This window comes from Gastrolobium bilobum, unplaced genomic scaffold (genome assembly GCF_033153095.1).
Source record: "Gastrolobium bilobum isolate Gb01-03AN ecotype WA unplaced genomic scaffold, APGP_CSIRO_Gbil_v1 utg12205, whole genome shotgun sequence".
Lineage (NCBI taxonomy): Eukaryota > Viridiplantae > Streptophyta > Magnoliopsida > Fabales > Fabaceae > Gastrolobium > Gastrolobium bilobum.
The window spans coordinates 598,062-617,197 of NW_026899230.1; the positions used below are offsets into that span (position 1 = coordinate 598,062).

Genomic DNA, 19,136 nt, shown 5'->3' on the forward strand with positions numbered 1-19,136 from the left:
CCCAAGTGAAATTGTAATCAGGGGCACTTATTTTTTTACCTGTTAATAAGTTAATCGATTACGTAATTGATTAACTAAATTTTTTTAATACTTAATATACATAGCTCAGTTAATCGTTTAAAGAGAGCACATGATGATATGTTTTGAAACGAAGGTATAATAATAATTTGTTATTTAATTAAGGCCAAAAGAGTCAAAAAAAACCCTCTTTGGAGATCATTAATTTTAAAGAAGGGTTAATATTTATTTGATAATTTTATCTCTATATATATATATATATATATATATATATATATATATATATATATATATGAGTAGATCTCATTTTTTTTCTTTTATCTTTATAAAGTCTCATCCACTTGCGTATGTTCACAAGATATAAAATTATCTTCTACTAGTCAGAAAAATATTAAATTCTTTTAAAAAACATAATATCTTTCAAGGAAAAATAACATTTCTAATAATGACGTTTAAGGACTATTTTTAAAATTGGTGCTTAGTTAATTTTGTAAAATGTATAAATTAAATAAATAATTTAAATTTAAAAAGATATACATAATTGATTCAACTGCGGAGAATACAAGAAATATATATTAAAAAATATTTGAAATTATAAAATAATTTAAAATTAATGAGATCTACATAATTGTGAAAGTTACTTTAAGACCTTTGAATTGAAGAATCTGTGTAGCCAATAATGAATGACAAAGAACAATTTGTTAAGTGATGTTTTATTTGGCATTTCTCAAAGCTTATAAAACTGAGAAGTTTGAGTCATGACTAATGAGTGTACCCGTCACCGCCTTGAAGGGAAAAAGGTAATTTTATTAGGGTGATTAGTGATTACACAATATGGACTTCAGGAATCAATAATTTACAGGGTGAAGCTTGCTTGGCCTAAAAGCAACTTGCAGATAATCGAGGCATTAATTGCATGTGCAATTGTGCATGCATGGGGAATGACCAAACTAGGCATAGTCATCTATTAGGCCACAGACACTTTTTACGAGTTAAATGAAGCATAATTTGTACCAAAAAATAAATAAATAAAAATGAAGCATAATAGCAAGTTAAATCAAACTAGGCCTGCCTCATTCTTTTTCTAATGGCAAGTTATATGTTAGGTTTTCCCATAAGGTAAGAAAAGAGTTAGCATGTCATGTAAATCGAGGTTGGGGTACCACATTAATCACTTATTAGTTTAACCAATGATTCATTAATTGAATCACTTAAATTGGATTTATGTAAAAATATTATATATATAAATCAAAATAATATGAGAAGTAAAGTAATTTGACTTAAGTGATTACTATTATTTTAAGTCCCAAAAATGCAATTGTAATGGAATATTTTGTCAAAGTAATTTTGCCTTAGTGGAATATTTTAAAAACCGGTTCAATTAGAAAATAGGGATTGGGTTAACATCTAGTGAGCCCGATTTTTGACCAGTTCACCGATTCTTGAATGGGTCGCATGCATGGCCAGTTAATTGACCAAATCTGACTGATTAATAGTTTGATTCCGATTCAATCGAGCCAATATTAATAACATGATTTGACTTACAAACTTGAACTTATGTGACTTCCATAATTTTTATTTTCTCCAACCAGCCATTCTCAAAGACATTGAAATTTAAGGTGTTAAGAAAGTAAGTACTGATTGGGGGTGGCAAAACGTGTTATAACTCGCGAGTGCGAATTTGGTTCTGGTTATTTCTGGAGTTCTACCTACTTTAAGAAAAGAAAAAATTGTCCGCAAAAATTTTGTTAAGTATAATTTCACAACAAACAATTCTTTAAAAAAAAAAAATTAAAACCACATGCAGTAGTTTATTTTCTTCCTCATAACTAGCTAGCTAAATTTTTATTACTCACTCCATTTTAAATAATTATCATTTAGAAAAAAAAATTATTTTAAAAATTAATAAAGTATTTTTAAAATTTTATTATTTTTCTTAATGTTTTTATTAAATAAAATAAATATATATATTAATAATTTCATACATTATTGCGTTACCTTGCTTTCCTAGTTCTGCCCTTCCCAATGGTTATGATTAAAAATATCTCATAATTAAAAAACAAAGGAAAAAAAAATCTATTCTTAGATTTAAATATATATTGACAATAATAGTAATTTTGATATTACAGGAAAGCAAGAGAGACATTAGGGCTTGTTTGGTGGACATGATAAGATAAAGATAAGATATGATATGAGACCAATAAGAGTATGATATGATATGGAGCTGATAAGCCGATATCATGTCTTGTGTTTGATGAGCACCTAATTAGCAATCTGATAAGATTATGTAGAAGGAGATAGAAAAAACAAAAAACAAAATATAATGCAATAAATACAAATACATTGGGTAGTGTTGAGATATATTGAGTATCCAATATAATCCAGCTTCCCTCATAGGATAAGAAATCATGTATTAAATAGAATAAAATGAGATAATAAAATAAATTAATCATATTTTATTAACCTACCAAATAAGAGATAAAAATAAAATATAATAAATTATCCTATTTTATCTTATTTATTACGTGCTTCAAACATGCCCTAAAACAAATAAAGCAATAGTATCACCTCGTGAATAAAAGATGAAAAGAAAAAGAATATGAAAAGACAGGGACCTTAGCGAGTGTGACTCAACCAAGACCAAGACCCAAGACAAAGAAGGGAACGAGAAGACGTCAGTTTTTTTTTGTTACACACTGGTAAATGCATGTACAGAGCGTAGTACGATGATTTTTTTCTCCTTTGTTTCTTGTTAAGAAATACATTTGCTTTATATTTTATGCTTTACATTGTTTAGGGTCCATTTCAAAACGGAATTTTGATCGATCCATCAGTACCGAATGCATGTTGAGATTCTTGGCTAGGAGGGAAACAATATCAGTAGGAGTTCAAGCAAGAAGTCTCACACATGGTGACCATGGCTTTATTGACATTATATTTTCCAGGTCCCTCGAAGACATTTTCATTGAAGATCTTTTACAAGGACAAGGTTTGGATTTTACATGGTGACTATTTAGTCCTAACTATTTGACTAATAAATCCACAAATGAAATAAGTAGGTTTAAAATTAATTGCGTAATTGGAAACCTTCACCCCTTCAATATTTTTTAATGAGAAATTTCAGAAACTTTTTTGAACGTAAAATTATTGTGTAATTTCAAAAATCATCTTTAAAAACTTAATATTACCGAACAATGGGTCATATAATATTTTATTAAAATTAAAATTATTTAGGTTTAATGAAATTTAATCATGCTTATCCGGTTGAGCATCGCATGATTATTTTATTAATAGGCCCATAATACGTCTGAAGGTTAAATTAATTTCTCAATTTAAATCTTCTCCCGTTATTATTTAGTTCCAATCTAATAAAATTCAATCATTCTAATAAATTTTATTATTTGTAGAATAGTTAATGCAATATGTGTTTTTTATATTTTTTTGTTTTGAAAGCTAAAAGTCAAAATACAAAACAAAAAACTCATATATATGTTCCATAAATTTGATTCTAAAAATTAAAAAGTAATTATAATTTTTAAAATTATTTTTACAAAATAGGCATTATTAAACTTTTTTTTCAATAGAATTCAAACATGCCCTTATTCACTTCATAGATCATATGAAATCACACCTGAGATAATTCATTTCCACTTTGTTTTTCACAATTAAGTGTCCGATTTAGATGAACTTTTATTTCTAAAAAAGTTGCTTTTTTTTGAAATAAAAATCATTTTGAGAATTTTTAGATGTTTGGATAACAATTTTTTAAAAAGTAAAATTTAAAATAAAAGTTAAAATGTTACTTTTTTTATAGCCAGTAGTTGGTTGCTTTTGAAAAAAGCAGAAATTAAAAGATAACATAATTTTTTTTAGGAAAAAAATAATATAAATTTTTAAAATACAATTTTAACCTTATCCTATCATACCTATTTTATCTCTCTTTATCCCACGATCATGCTATTTTATCTCTCTTTTATTGTAATTTTATATATAAAAATATTTTTTTTTATATTAACATCCAAACAACTTTTTCATGTAAAAGTGATTTTCTGATCATACATCCAAATGTAAAACAACTTTACCTTATAAAAAAATTATTTTAAAAAAAAGATGGATAAAAAGTCATTTTTTTTAAAAGTTCATCGAAACGAGTCCTAAATGGTTAAAAATTTTATCACTCAATTCATTTTAAATAATTATTATTTACAAAAAATTATCTATTCTTATTTTAAAAGATCAATAGTATTTTTTAAATTTTATTATTTCTCTTAATGCTTTTATTAAATAAAATAAAACATTAATAGATCGACTGTTCCTTTTTCAAGGTAATATAAATTTTATTTTCTTTTCGTCCCTCGTAAAAATTTCCCAGCTCTGTCATTTCCAATGGTTATGATTGAAAATATCTCATAATTAAAAAGCAAAGGAAAATAAAAAGTAACCAATCTACTAATTACTATATATTGGCAATAATAGTAATTTTGATGCTACGTTAAGGAATAAGAGAAACTAAAACAAAGGAAGAAGACAAATAGCATCATGAATCATCTCTTTGTGAAAAAAGGTGAAAAGAAAAAGAATACGAAAAGACAGGGACCTTAGTAAGTGTCTGTGACTCACCCAATACCCAAGAAAAAGAAGCATGTAAAGGAAGGTAACGAGGAGACCTTAGTTTTTTTCATTACACACAGACACAGGTCAATGCATGTACGGAACACAGTGCGATGATTTTTTCTCTCCTTCCTTTCTTGTTAAGAAATCCATTTGCTTTACACTGTATGCTTTACATTTTTTAGGGTCTATTTCAAAATGGAATTTTGATCAATCCATCAGTACCTACCGAATGCATGTCGAGAATCTTGGCTAAGAAGGAAACATGATGAGTAAGAGTTCAAGCAAGAAGAAGTCCACACCCGGTGACCATGGCTTCATTGACATTATATTTTCCTGGTCCCTCGAAGACATATTCAATGAAGATCTTTACAAGGACAAGGTTTGGAGTTTACTACAAGACCCTTAACTTCTTTTTTTGTCTTTTCTTTTCTTTCCTTTGATGAAACCATTATAAACTTCCAACATTTAATCAAATAATCACCATTAATTTGCAGGTTTGGTGTTGGTGTTAGGTTGGTAGCATTTACTTTAATGACTAGATGTTAAACTTGTTATTTACTTGAAGATTTTGCATTCCACTCAGAAAAGCATGTTGCTTGAGTCTCATCTTAATATGGTTTCTGTACTGTTTACATTTTTCAGGTGAAACATATTGATCAATCATTCGATTCTGTTAACCATTATTTTGGGTCCTTTGTGTACCCGTTGTTGGAAGAAACTCGAGCACAATTGTTCTCAAGTATGGAAATCTTATCCAGTGCACCTTTTGCAGAAGTAATTTCTCTTCAGGAGGCCAAATCATATGATAAGATACTCTATAATGTTAGAACTGACACCTGGAAAAATAGGTTCTCTGGTCATGGAAAAGAGCTATACAAAACATTGAGTGGAGATATTTTTGTTTTGGCGGATTTCAAACCTGAAACTTTCAATGATTTGCTAAGGGAAGGAAGGATGTGGACTTTTGTATTGTCATCTGGGATTGCAGACGAGAATATCGAGGATGATGGTACCGAAGTTATGTCTGCCTTTAAAGTCATTGCTTCTAAAAACATTGACCTCAATGAAGTAGGGCAAAAATCTTTGTTTATAGTATTTTTGACAAATATAATCCCCAACAGAAGAATATGGAATGCACTGCACATGTCTGGAAATTCGAAGCTAATCAAGAAAATTTTATGTGCTGGTGATGTGGTAAGAAAGTCAATTTTATATTATAGCTTTAAGTCAGTATTCCAAAGTTATATACTGTAATAAAATGATAAGCTGTTGCCATCAAACATTGTTATTGTGTTAATATATACCAAAGCATCAGACTGTAATAGTGTTCAGGTTATTTTAATATTCAGTGCTGATATTCTATTGTTATTATTTGTATTACTGTTATAGAAAGTATGTAGTGGGATACTCATGTATCAGAAGATTCACACCAACTAGTTTAATTGTTTATAAAATTGCAAATGACATTTTCTTGTTTATTTTCATGGGGACTATGTGTCATTTCTAAGTAGAACATATTTTAAATTTTAAATTTACATATTGTTACAACTAATTGATGTATGCTGGGGACAGGTTGAGGAAAGTTGTGATTACTGCTCTCTGCAGACTTATGATGATATAACATGTCAAAGGTTATCATCTGAATTGAATGAGTCCCAATATAAGGCAATTTGTGCTTGCCTTTCTTCCTTACACTGTAATCATAGGTCTACTGTGGATCTCATTTGGGGTCCACCTGGAACTGGAAAGACGAAAACTTTGGGTACACTGCTTTTTGCTCTGTTGAAGATGAACTATAGGACTCTTGTCTGTGCCCCAACAAATGTTGCCATTAAAGAAGTGGCATCGCGTGTCTTGAGCATGGTGAGAGAATCATTTGATAGAAAATCTGATGCCTTGTCCTGTGCATTAGGGGACATCCTATTATTTGGGAATCATGAGCGGCTCAAAGTTGGTGTGGACATTGAAGACATATATTTGGATTATCGTGTTGAGAAGCTGACAAGGTGCTTTGCACCACTTACTGGTTGGAGATGTTGTTTTGGTTCAATGATTGATCTTCTTGAAAACTGTGTTTCCCATTATCATATATACATTGAAAATGAGTTGAGAAAGGAGCAAGACCACATTGATGATAATAATATTTCTAATACAAAAGGTGATGACCCTTCAGATTGTAGTGAGAGGATGTGCAAATCTTTTCTGGAGTTTCTGAGAGAAAGGTTTCTTTCTATAGTATTGCCACTCAGAAACTGTATTTCTGACTTGTGTACTCATATAGCCAGAAGTTACATTTTGGAACATAACTTCGAAGGTTTGGTCTGCCTTATTCACTCTCTTGATTCGTTCAAAGCTTTGTTGTTTCAAAGTAATGTCATTTGTGAAGTATTGGAAGAGCTTTTTTCTCCTACAGAAAAGCAATATAGTTCTTTTGAGTCATTTGGGGGTGGCGAATACTTATTGTGCAAGAACAGATCTGAATGCCTGTCTTCTTTAAGAACCCTTAAAGGTTCACTTGGTGAACTTAACCTGCCGAATGTTTTGAACCAAGAATCAATTAGAGAGTTCTGTTTACAAACATCCTCATTAATATTCTCCACTGCTTCTAGTTCCTTTAAGCTTCATTCTGTTGACAGGAAGCCACTAAATGTTTTATTGATTGATGAAGCTGCACAGTTGAAGGAATGTGAATCAATCATACCTTTACTACTTCCAGACATAAACCATGCCATTCTTGTTGGAGATGAATGCCAGCTACCAGCAATGGTGGAAAGTAATGTATGTACATGCTACTTTGTTTTCATGCACTTTCTAAAAATGTTTCGTTTTGTGAATTTAATATCCCTGTTTCGTACATCTCCACCTTCTGAAGCCTAGATTGTTTTCCACTACAAATTAATATTTATTCTTGTCCTCATTCTGTCCAAGGTTTCTTTTGAAGTTGGTTTTGGAAGAAGCTTATTTGGGAGGCTGAGCTCATTGGGTCATCCAAATCACTTTCTAAATATACAGTACAGGATGCATCCAGCAATAAGTTCCTTTCCAAATTCACAGTTCTATTTAAACCAAATTCTTGATGCTTCAAATGTTGTGAGAAAGAACTATAGAAAGCAATATCTCCCAGGGCCAATGTTTGGTCCCTATTCCTTTATAAACGTAGTTGGTGGCAGTGAAGACTTCGATGATGCTGGGCGAAGCCGGAAAAATATGGTTGAAGTTGCAGTTGTGAAGAGAATAATTCGAAATTGTTTTGAAGGTATATATTTATATGAGTGTGTGTGTGTGCACGCACATATATCTATATATATATATTAAATTCTCAGTGGTAATCTATCTTGCTATTGTTTTTTTTCTTTTTCTTTCCTTTCGTAGGAGTATACTAGTCAGTAGAGAAAATATTCATTTATTGTAAACCTACATTTTGTAATTGACTTAATGTTTTTCACTAGGTAACATTAAGTATTAGTAACAATCATGCATCATGTTATTGCTTTTTCTTTGTAAGTGCATAGTATTAATGCGAAGAGAAAATATTCATTGATTTAAAAACTAGATGGTTATAATTGGCTTAATGTTTAACATTCCTTCAAGTGTTAGTAGTATTAACTATCAAGGTTTTATAACCTGATTAAGTTTATTGGAAAATAAAAAAAAGAAATTTGTGATGTTAAATTGTTTCTACTTTCTACTACTACAAATGTCCTGAAGAAAAGGACAGAAATGTGAATTGAATAAAATGTGAAATATACTAGTCACTAGATATTATTATTTTTAAATACCTAGTTAAGTTGTACAGATTTTCTGATAGTAATATACTGCCTGGTATGTAGCATGGCGTGTCTCGAAGGAGAACCTCAGTATAGGTATAGTGTCTCCATATGCTGCCCAAGTGCTTGCGATTCAGGATATCCTTGGACAAAACTATGATAGGAATGATGGATTTGATGTGAAGGTGAAAACAATTGATGGTTTCCAGGGTGGAGAGCAGGACATTATTATATTATCAACTGTAAGAACTAATGCCAGTACTTCACTTAAGTTCATCTCCAGTCAACAGAGGACTAATGTTGCTCTTACAAGGGCTAGGTAGAGCTTACTATGTACTATTCTTTTAAGTTTGAATTTGTTTTTGTACCAAAAAAAAGTTTGCATTTGTATTAATTGTGTAAAGCTGGTGTGATATTCAACAGGTACTGTTTGTGGATTTTGGGAAATGAAAGGACCCTCACAAATGAGGAAAATGTTTGGAAAGCTTTGGTGCTTGATGCTAAAAAACGTCAATGTTTCTTTAATGCGGATGAAGACAAGGATCTGGCTAAAAGTATCTGGAATGCCAAGAAAGAGCTAGATCAATTGGATGATTTGCTTAATGCAGATAGTGTCCTTTTCAGAAATTCCAGGTGGAAGGTATTTTGATTCTTGATCTTGAAATTATACTCAATGTTCATGTTGTTGATATTCTCATCATGTCTTCGACCTTTAGTTCACTTTCCCACTTTCATGTTTTTGCAGGTTCTTTTCAGTGATAACTTCCTAAAATCATTTAAAAAACTGCGTGCAGAGCGGACAAAGAAATCAGTTGTTAGCCTCTTACTCAAACTTTCTGGTGGGTGGAGACCTAAAAGGATGAAAGTGGACTTACTTTGTGGAAATTCATCACAAATATTGAAGCAATTCAAAGTTGAAGGTCTTTACATTGTTTGTTCAAGAGACATAATAAAAGAATCACGCTATACTCAAATTTTGAAGATATGGGATGTACTGCCTCTAGAGGAAATACCTAAACTAGTTAAGCGTCTTGATGGTATATTTGGAAGCTACACCGACGATTATATAAGTCGCTGTAGTGAGAAATGTTATGAGGGGTAAGTACTTTACGATGTGTTCTATTAGATCTAAGCTGTTAAAGTTAACTGATATGATGTGTTTTGCTTCTTTTCTAGGAAAATTGAGGTCCCATTGAGTTGGGAAAGGTCAGTAGATATCATCAAATTTAAGAATCTTGATACTAATGGAAATGAAGCCGAATTAAGTGGTTGGGATCAAAGAATTTATGTTGAGAATTCAAAGGTTGAGGAAAGTTTGTTATTGATGAAATTCTACTCCTTATCATCAGGTGTAGTTAGCCACTTGCTTTCTGATCGTGAAGGTAATGAATTGGATCTTCCATTTGAAGTATCAGACGAAGAACGTGAGATAATTTTGTTTTCTAAAAGTACATTTGTATTGGGTCGCTCTGGTACTGGTAAAACTACTGTTTTGACCATGAAGTTATTTCAAAAGGAGAAGTTGCACCATATGGCTGTTGAAGCCTCATATGGTATTAAGAGTGCTCCAGTTCCTTGTATGAATCATGAAAAAGAGTATGAAGAGAGTTCTTCTGTGAATGACAGGCCTGTCTTGCGCCAGTTATTTGTAACAGTGAGTCCTAAACTATGTCAAGCGGTAAAGCATCATGTTGTTCGAATGAAAAGGTGTGGAACTTCTACTATAGACTGCTTTTCTTACTCCTTTTTGGGTGAATGTCAGGCAAAATGTCTTGTTGAATTTGGCATAAGCTAATCTTTGGAATAATCTCTTGGAGTCTATCTTAGTATCTTACCATTATCTATCTATGTTTCACTTTTCAAATATTTGGATAAATTCAAACTGAATGTTTAACATTGGTATACTACATATATGCAAACTGGAAAATAATTTATTAGGAACATTTTGTATTGTTATATTTCTCCGCCTTTTTTTATAGATGTGGATTGTGGAAAATGTTTTCATGTAGAAAGAGAATTAGAGGGAAATTGGAAGTATTACAAATTTGAAAGTTATAAATCTATAGATGTGATAGGTTAGGGAAGAATATTTCATGGAAATGTGATAGTTCAATAAAATTTTACTTTATTTTGTTGCAAAAGTATAATCAAAGTTATAATATATAAATAAATATATATAAATAAATATATATATATATATATATATATATATATATATATATATGAGGGATCTTTGGAATGAATAAGTCTTGTATATTTAACATGCTCGTTGAATTTGAATTATTGTCTATGCATGGGACCAATTTTCCTTGCACTGAAATTCAACTTTAATATATTACAATTCCTTGCAAGGATTGAATTCTTAACTCCTAAAAGAAAAAACTATTAGGTGAAATCTCATGAACAATTTTAAATCTAAGGGAAAATAAATTAAGGACCAATACCATTTTAGACTAACTTACACAATAAATTAAATTAGTTAAGTTATTTGGTTGTCAAAAGCTATCTGTCATCTACTGGTAGTCAGGAAGACAAAGAATCTTATTTTTCACTGGTAACTATTATTTATTTGTTTATTTTATTTGTGACTGTTGCATTTTTTTTTCAGTCAGCATAGATTTCATTATCTTGTGTAATCCATATTGAATAATTTTAGCATGATATTATTTAGTCCATATATGATAATGTTAATTCTCAAATTTTAATGTTTTTTTTTTCTTGTTACTAATTTGGTTAGGCTTTTTTTATAGTTTGTGATGTTGTATAGTGAATCGTAATACTACTATAGTTTTGTTATTATTATTATAGTATATTTTTTTTTTCTGCTTTTTCTCTTTTTATCAATGCTATAGTTTTGTTATTTTTTGTCATGCATATTTGTTTACATATTTTTTAGATAGATGTTTAATAAAAAAACCTTTTCTCATTTTTTTAAGTCAAAAGATGGATTATAGATGAAATTTACCAACAATCTTTGTTCTCATGCACAATAAGATAAAATTTATGGCTCCAGCCCAATTTTGGCAGGATGAATTGCTGTTTTGGTAGTGAATTGCATAATAAGGTATATGGAAAGCTTCTTCTATCAGGTTATAATTTTGATATTGTTATCTGTTTAAGAAATTATGTAATGGTGTTGAAGTTACACTATTCAAGTGCTTAAATCTAGTTATCATTATGGTGTAAGTGCATGCCTTCATTAATAATTAAGTCCTCATGTACTTTCACTTAAATTTCGTTGATTTCATAATTTTTATGCATGCTTTGATTGGTATCTAATATTATTAAACCTTGTTATGCATACAGATCCATATGTGGTGGGGATATTTCTACTGAAAGCAGTTCAATCGAGGAAGATATTGTAGATGTTGATACATCAATACAGTTTAAGAATATACCAGATTCTTTTGTTAATCTTCCAACCAACTCATATCCACTTGTAATAACGTTTCAGAAGTTTCTAATGATGCTTGATGGGACTTTGGGGAATTCTTTTTTTGAAAGATTTAGTGACCAATCCTCTCATAGTCAGAACCTTGGTGTAAGATCTGTTGCTTTGGAGACCTTTGTAAGGAAGAAGGAGGTGACTTATGACAGATTTGATTCATTATATTGGCCCCATTTCAATTCCCAATATACTAAGACGCTAGATTCCTCCAGAGTGTTCACTGAAATCATTTCTCATATAAAAGGGGGTATACGAGCTGTTGAGTCTGGTGATGGTAAGCTAAGCCGTGAGGATTATCTTTCCTTATCTATAAACCGAGCCTCAAGTTTAGTCAAGGAGAAAAGAGAGGTCATATATGACATTTATCAGAGTTATGAAAAAATGAAGATGGATAAAGGGGATTTTGATTTGGCTGATATTGTAATAGACATTCATCATCGACTCAAAATTGAAAGATATGAGGGTGATGAGATGCAGTTTGTATATATTGACGAGGTGCAAGATCTAACCATGAGTCAAATTGCTTTATTTAAATATGTGTGCCAAAATGTTGAAGAAGGTTTTGTTTTTTGCGGTGATACAGCACAAACCATTGCAAGGGGAATTGATTTTAGGTTCCAAGATATAAAATCTTTGTTTTACAAGAAGTTTGTGCTAGAATCAAAGAGAAGCACATATGGCCAAGGAAAGGAGAAAGGGAAAATTTCAGAAATTTTTTTATTGAATCAGAACTTTCGTACTCATGCTGGAGTGCTGAAATTATCCCAGAGCATTATTGAGCTTCTTTTTTGTTTTTTTCCTCATTCTATTGATGTTTTGAAGCCTGAGACTAGTTTGATATATGGGGAAGGTCCAGTTGTTCTTGAATGTGAAAATAGAAAAAATGCAATTGCTACTATTTTTGGCAGTAGTGGACATGTGGGTGGGAAAATTGTTGGCTTTGGAGCTGAGCAAGTAATTTTGGTACGAGATGATTTTGCTCGTAAGGAAATTTTAGACTACATAGGGAAACAGGCTCTTGTTTTAACCGTTTTAGAGTGCAAGGGCCTTGAGTTTCAGGTTGTCACAAACTCATCTTATTTAATATATTTCTATGGTGTATGATATGTCATTTTTTTATGGTCTTCTGTGTCCTTTTCCAGGATGTATTGCTGTACAACTTTTTTGGCTCTTCACCCCTGAAAAATCGATGGAGGGTGATATATGAGTATATGAAGGAACAAGATATGCTACAACCTACAGAACTTAAGTCTTATCCAAGTTTCAATGATTCCAAACACCATATTCTGTGCTCTGAGCTTAAGCAGCTATATGTGGCTATAACTCGTACAAGACAGAGATTGTGGATTTGTGAGAATACAGAGGAGTTCTCTAGACCTATGTTTGACTATTGGAAAAAGAAGGGTCTTGTACAATTTAAAGAACTGGATGATTCACTTGCTCAGGCAATGAAAGTTGCAAGTAGTCCAGAAGAATGGAGGTCACGTGGCAAAAAGGTTGTTTTTATATTTGATAAATATATTCATCGAGCTATCAGAGTGATAAATTAAATTAACACTAACACATCATGTACTTTTTTTTATTTGATTGGTTCATTGTTCAGTGGTGACTTGTAAGGTATTATAAATTGCTTAGCTACCTACAATATCTAAGTAGCTCATGGATCATATCATGCTATATTAAAAAGCATACGGATTGGTTGCAGTTGCCAACTTTACCTGATGCAGTTATTATACAATATATGAAAAAATTTATAGCTCATTAATTTTTAACATTTTATCATAAAATCGAAATATTTAAGGGTGAGGGCAGATGATCTTGATCAATATCACAAGTAGGTTTATACTGTGTGAGGCATGGAGCAAATTTTTTATATCTACCATTTCTGTCTCGCAATTTTTCCCTCTGAATGATATTATACCATATTGACTGTTCCTTTGCAGCTATTTTATCAAAATAATTACGAGATGGCAACAATGTGTTTTGAAAGAGCAGGGGACTCTTATTGGGAGAGAAAGTCTAAGGCTGCTGGTCTTAGGGCAGGAGCAAATCGTTTGCATGATTTGAATCCTGAGGATGCAAATGCAATGCTTAGGGAAGCTGCTGAAATTTTTGAAGCAATAGGAATGGCTGATTCTGCTGCGCAGTGTTTTTCTGATTTGGGGGATTATGAAAGAGCTGGTATGAACTTGAGCTTTGTCATCTATGCCTATACTTTTATGCCATTTTTCTATGAACTATTTTATTGGTTTTAGAGCTTCAAGTATTTGTACATTAGGCATTAAGTAATTATTCAACAACACAAACAGCGAGTTTACCTACTTGGTCATGTCCTATGTTCATTGGCTGGGGTTACCCAGGTTGCAGATTGGAACCTGCTCAGAAGTAGAATAAAAAATGAAGAATGTTTATTTCACTAATGAATATAAAAGTTGAAACCCATAAATTATGTGGTCCTATGATATATGTCATATGCATATTAAACACTAACATTGGGAAGGTGTGTTCCATTGATGGAGGAGACCTATATTTATAGGTTAGAACTTCCTTAATTCTCTTCTACACTATCAATCATATCAATCATGTCTTCTTTTATTTAAAAATAAAACCACCAACAATGACATCACATCGGCAACCATCGTTGTGTGATGAGTTTACTTTATGGATACTGTTCTTGCCGTATCTATGGTTAATACATATTTTGAACCTCTGCTAGAGCCAGCTTACCCATTTTTGTGTACATTTATGGGTTTTTTTTCTTTTTCTTTTTCTTTTTTTTAATTTGCACATTAGCAAAATTGAATAAATACCTGTTGCTTGTTCTTGTAGTTTTTTTTATGTATCTATAGGAATTCTACTAATGCTAGATAATGTTACTGATAACTGTATATAAAAACACAGAATTGCCACCTAAGCTTGCTCATATTTTTTTAGGCTTCTTCTTTAAGTTGTGAACTTTTACTCTACAAGATTAATATTGTTTCTGCTAACAGGGAAGCTTTATTTGGAGAAATGTGAAGAGCCTGATTTGAAAAGAGCAGGGGATTGCTTTTATTTAGCTGGATGTTATGAAATTGCAGCTCAAGTGTATGCTAGAGGCAGTTTCTTCTCGGATTGTTTGACTGTTTGTGCAAAAGGAGAATTGTATGACAGTGGTTTATCTTACATTCAGCACTGGAAACAAAATGAAAGTGCTGGCCATGGTATGGCTAGAAGTCATGAACTATACACAATAGAACAGAAGTTTCTGGAAAGTTGTGCTCGTAATTATTTTGATCGTAAAGATACCAGATCCATGATGAAATTTGTTAGAGCTTTTCATTCGATGGATTTGAAGCGTGAGTTCTTACGACAATTAAGTTTACTTGATGAGCTTCTTGTGTTAGAAGAGGAATCAGGGAACTTTATGGAGGCAGCAAACATTGCTAAGATGATGGGTGATATTCTATGTGAGGCTGACCTGCTGGGAAAAGCTGGTAAATTTGTGGAAGCTTATGAACTTGTGCTTTTCTATGTACTTGTGCATTCTCTTTGGTCTGCAGGAAGCAAAGGATGGCCCTTAAAGCAGTTTGCACAGAAGGTTGAGCTTTTGGGAAGAGCATTGTCATTTGCAAAGGAAGAGTCAAACAGCTTTTACGAGCTTGCGTCTATAGAAACTGAAATATTATCAAATGAGCATAGTAATATTTTGGAGGTAATGATTCATTTGAAATCTTCTCGCAAGTATGGGATCGTCGGAGGTGAAATATTATGTTTATGGAAACTTTTGGATGCTCATTTTCAACTGAACTCCTCCAAGTATGTCTGGCGAGACAATATGTTCAATGATTCTGTGGAAGAAATTATTTTGAAGAATCAGCTTTCTGTGGAGACACTGTTTTACTGTTGGACATGTTGGAAGGATAACATAGTTCATATATTGGAATATCTTCCAAGTTTAAAATCCCATGACATTCACCAAAACAACAGTTATGGGAAGTTTGCATTGAATTTTTTGGGTGTTCAAAAGCAAATTTCTAATCGAAATGACGTCTACCTTTTGCTCATCCCTGATGCTAACTGGGTGATAAAATTGGGTGACAGATCTCTAAAGAAGAATGGAAGGCTGGTTTTTGTTGACGTTCAATCTTTCGTTTCTGCTGCTGAGAGCTATTGGCGTTCAGAATTGGTTTCTGTTGGCATGGATGTCTTGCGCAACCTTGATGCACTCTACAAGTTGTCAGTCAATAGAGATCTTTCTGAATTTTGTCAATTCAGGTCTTTGATGCTTATCTATGAGGTCTCAAAATTTCTCCTTGAATCCAAATGTTTTAGCCGCAGCTTTAATAACTTAAAAACATTGGAGAATTATCGCAGACATCCAATTGATCATTTCTTTCGCTATGTAGTTCCTCTAGACTGGAAGAAATCGCTGTCAAAAGACATGGTTTCCCTTAGGTTAACTGAGGCTTGTGAGGATTTGAGGGAAGAGGTCATCTATGAAAACATTAAACCAAAAGGTAAGCTAACTTATGGTCAAATTGGAAGGGTGGCAGTTATGATTCTTGGTACCGCTAATCCGAAAAATGAACTGTGTGTGGAGATCATAAAAAGATTTGAAGATAATCCTCCCTGGAAAGAGTTCATTCAGAGCTTGCAGTGGAATTCAGCAACTGAAATTTCACAAGGCAATAAAGCAGGTAAAGAGCTGCATCGCATATATAAGTTTTATGAAGCTTTGCGGTATACTTACAATGTGAACTGGACAAAGGAAGTTGACTATATATCTCCAAGTTGTTTTATGTATCTCATTGAACGCCTTCTGCTCTTCACATCTTGCCGGAAGGGGTTCATTTTTGCCTCAAAGTCATCTTTTGTTGAATGGCTTATTTACCAGGATGAAAATTCCCTTCTGAATTTGAGTTTATTGGCTGAGGTGCATCCAAATGTAGAAGATGTCCATAAGTTCATTGCCTATGTCCTCCGTGAGTTTCTTTATAATCAAAATGATACCAAAAATTGGATTAAAGAATCAAAACTAAATGTGAAGTATTATTTTCCGTTGTTTGTTCTGAGATCAGTTGTTTTGATATGTTTGCTTCACCTCAGCTCTGGTAAATATTTAGAGTTACTTCACGAGTTGTTGAGGAAGAGCCAAGTGACCACTCAACTGCCACTGGAATTTTATAATGTTCTTCAGAAAGGAAGGAAGCGCCTGGGTTTGAAAGTCTTCGCTGAGGCATTTAAAATGATTGACAATCCCTTGGTAGTTGTCAGGTTATGGAATAACTCTTCAGAAATTTTATGTCCAGATGCTGTATTTGTGGATTTCAAGATATGCCAGCAAAGAGAGCTCATATTACAAGTATTGTTTCCTAATACTGTTGACAATGTGGGTGGGGAAACTGAAGCAGTTATAGTAGAAGCTTCTGGCTCAACATCTAATGAGTTTCCTTCAACAAACTGTTCCAGTGTTCCAAATAACAGTTCTACTCCTGTTTCAAATCAGACATCTGATAGTGGGATGAAATATGAAATTAACATGTCTGCGAACGCTGACTACTTCTGGGATTTGTTGGAAAATATGCAGTTGGCAGTTGATGAATCAAGTCTCAATATGGTGTCGATAATAATAAAGGCAATCCAGTTTTTATTTTCTATTTTTTACTTTTGGATTGTGTTTAAATACAAAGTCAAAATGGCTTCAATCAAGGTTCCAATGTCTAAAATAATTTTTTTATTTCCTCATTTTTTTTATTCTCTCTTCAGGAATTTTTGGATCCTTGCATTGAACTTTTGATTTCTTCAATATCTGGAAGCTTGTCAGAGAACCCTGTTAACCTTGAAAACAAAACTGAATTGGAGGAGGTGGTAACCTTGCTTGATGAAATGAAGCAACTTTCTTCAGCATTGAGTGTGAAGTAAGTTATATAAGTAACTTGTTCATGTCATAAATTTTCTTATGAGTTTTCTGATTGCTCTTTCCAATCAGCAATTTAAGATTTATTATAGTAACAGATATTGCAATATTTTTACTACTTTGGTCATTAACCTTTTTTCTCTTGGATCTTCTCTAGTGATTTGGTGATTGAGAATCTTATTCCAGTGATTGGTGAACTTGCTAAGAAAATTCTTTTAAGACGACCAAAAGTAGCGCATGTCTTGAATCAGCTGGTGTTGATAAACAAGAAGAATAGCAATGTTGAGTATGAGACATCACAAGCCAGCATGGAAGCAGGCAATGATGACCAAGGGCAAAATGATTTGGAGGAATCCAAAGATAACATGTCCAAGAATTCCCAAGGTGCCATCAACTCAGGAAGTGGAAACACGAGGGAAAATATCAAAGGGAAGAAAAACAAATCCAAGAAAAGCAAGGGAGGAAAAAAGGGTAGGAAGTGAAATTGCACTTATGGGATCCTGTCAAGTTTTTTTTGGTAAATGTAGATGTTGTTGTGGTCTGTGTTGAAACTTCAAACTGTCTAGTTTGGTCTGTCATTATTGGAAATAGTTGTTAGGCACCAATAGGTTGGACCAAATGCTTAACCCGGCCAGTTTAATTGAAGAAAGTATTTTTAAAAATCTTGAATTTTTAAAGAGGTTTCGTCTTAAATTTAATAACTCACTTCATTGGATGGTGAAGTAGCAATCGTAGATGCCGCATGGAATATTAGCAATGGTATTCCGTGCATGAAATTATGGTATTGATAATGGCGATAATGATGACAGCGAGTGAGGGGTAGTAGTAGCGATAGAGTGCTGTAAGTGAAACAATAGGGTGGCAATAAATTGAGAGTGGATCTGTATGTTATGGATTACAATGATCTTGAGTTATTTTATAACTGCATGAGGTATAAGTGGTGTTTCTTTATGTGATGAAATTGTTCTATACAAGTTAAGTAAATTGAATGGTGGGACCATAAACTAGGCTTATAATTTTTCCAAAACTCTAAAAGAATTCACATCCCTAATGATGGTAGGGAATGCAAAGGGCAGCACAAATTCTTTTATGATTCTTATTAATTGGGTGTTTGGTAAGAGGGAAAAAAAATTGTCTGAAAAAAGAGGGTATGAAAAAATATATGACCATGTTTGATAGAAGGAAGAGTTAAAAGGGATCTGGACCAAGAGTAAAATTTTACCATGGATGGAGTGGAAAAAAATTTACTTTTGCGGTGGTAAAATTTTACACATAACATCAATAAAATTCATTCAATTTTCTTGAAAAATTTTTGATTTACCAAACATCTTTCTTAACTTATCCGGCAAAAAATTCTTCTCATCTTTGTTCCTGGTAAAAAAAAATTTCT

General features: G+C 32.3%; 1 protein-coding gene across 1 annotated transcript; it reads left to right on the top strand.

Annotated features, from left to right (window-relative positions):
- The first annotated feature begins 4,894 nt into the window (after positions 1 to 4,894).
- Positions 4,895 to 18,313, top strand: LOC133288644 (uncharacterized). The gene is made up of 15 exons (XM_061486454.1): positions 4,895 to 5,011; positions 5,275 to 5,823; positions 6,205 to 7,410; positions 7,561 to 7,888; positions 8,463 to 8,718; positions 8,823 to 9,039; positions 9,145 to 9,497; positions 9,576 to 10,106; positions 11,706 to 11,760; positions 11,791 to 12,906; positions 12,990 to 13,343; positions 13,791 to 14,028; positions 14,841 to 17,464; positions 17,596 to 17,747; positions 17,904 to 18,313. Exons 1-15 carry the CDS (start codon positions 4,895 to 4,897, stop codon positions 18,226 to 18,228), a joined length of 8,421 nt encoding a protein of 2,806 aa, XP_061342438.1. The 3' UTR covers positions 18,229 to 18,313.
- The last annotated feature ends 823 nt before the right edge of the window (positions 18,314 to 19,136 follow it).

Coding starts and splice junctions, on each gene's coding strand:
- LOC133288644 (XM_061486454.1), top strand. CDS start 4,895: ATGATGAGTAAGAGTTCAAGCAAGAAGAAGTCCACACCCGGTGACCAT. Junction 14,029..14,840: donor GGGGGATTATGAAAGAGCTG/GTATGAACTTGA, acceptor TTCTGCTAACAG/GGAAGCTTTATTTGGAGAAA. Junction 17,748..17,903: donor TCTTCAGCATTGAGTGTGAA/GTAAGTTATATA, acceptor GATCTTCTCTAG/TGATTTGGTGATTGAGAATC.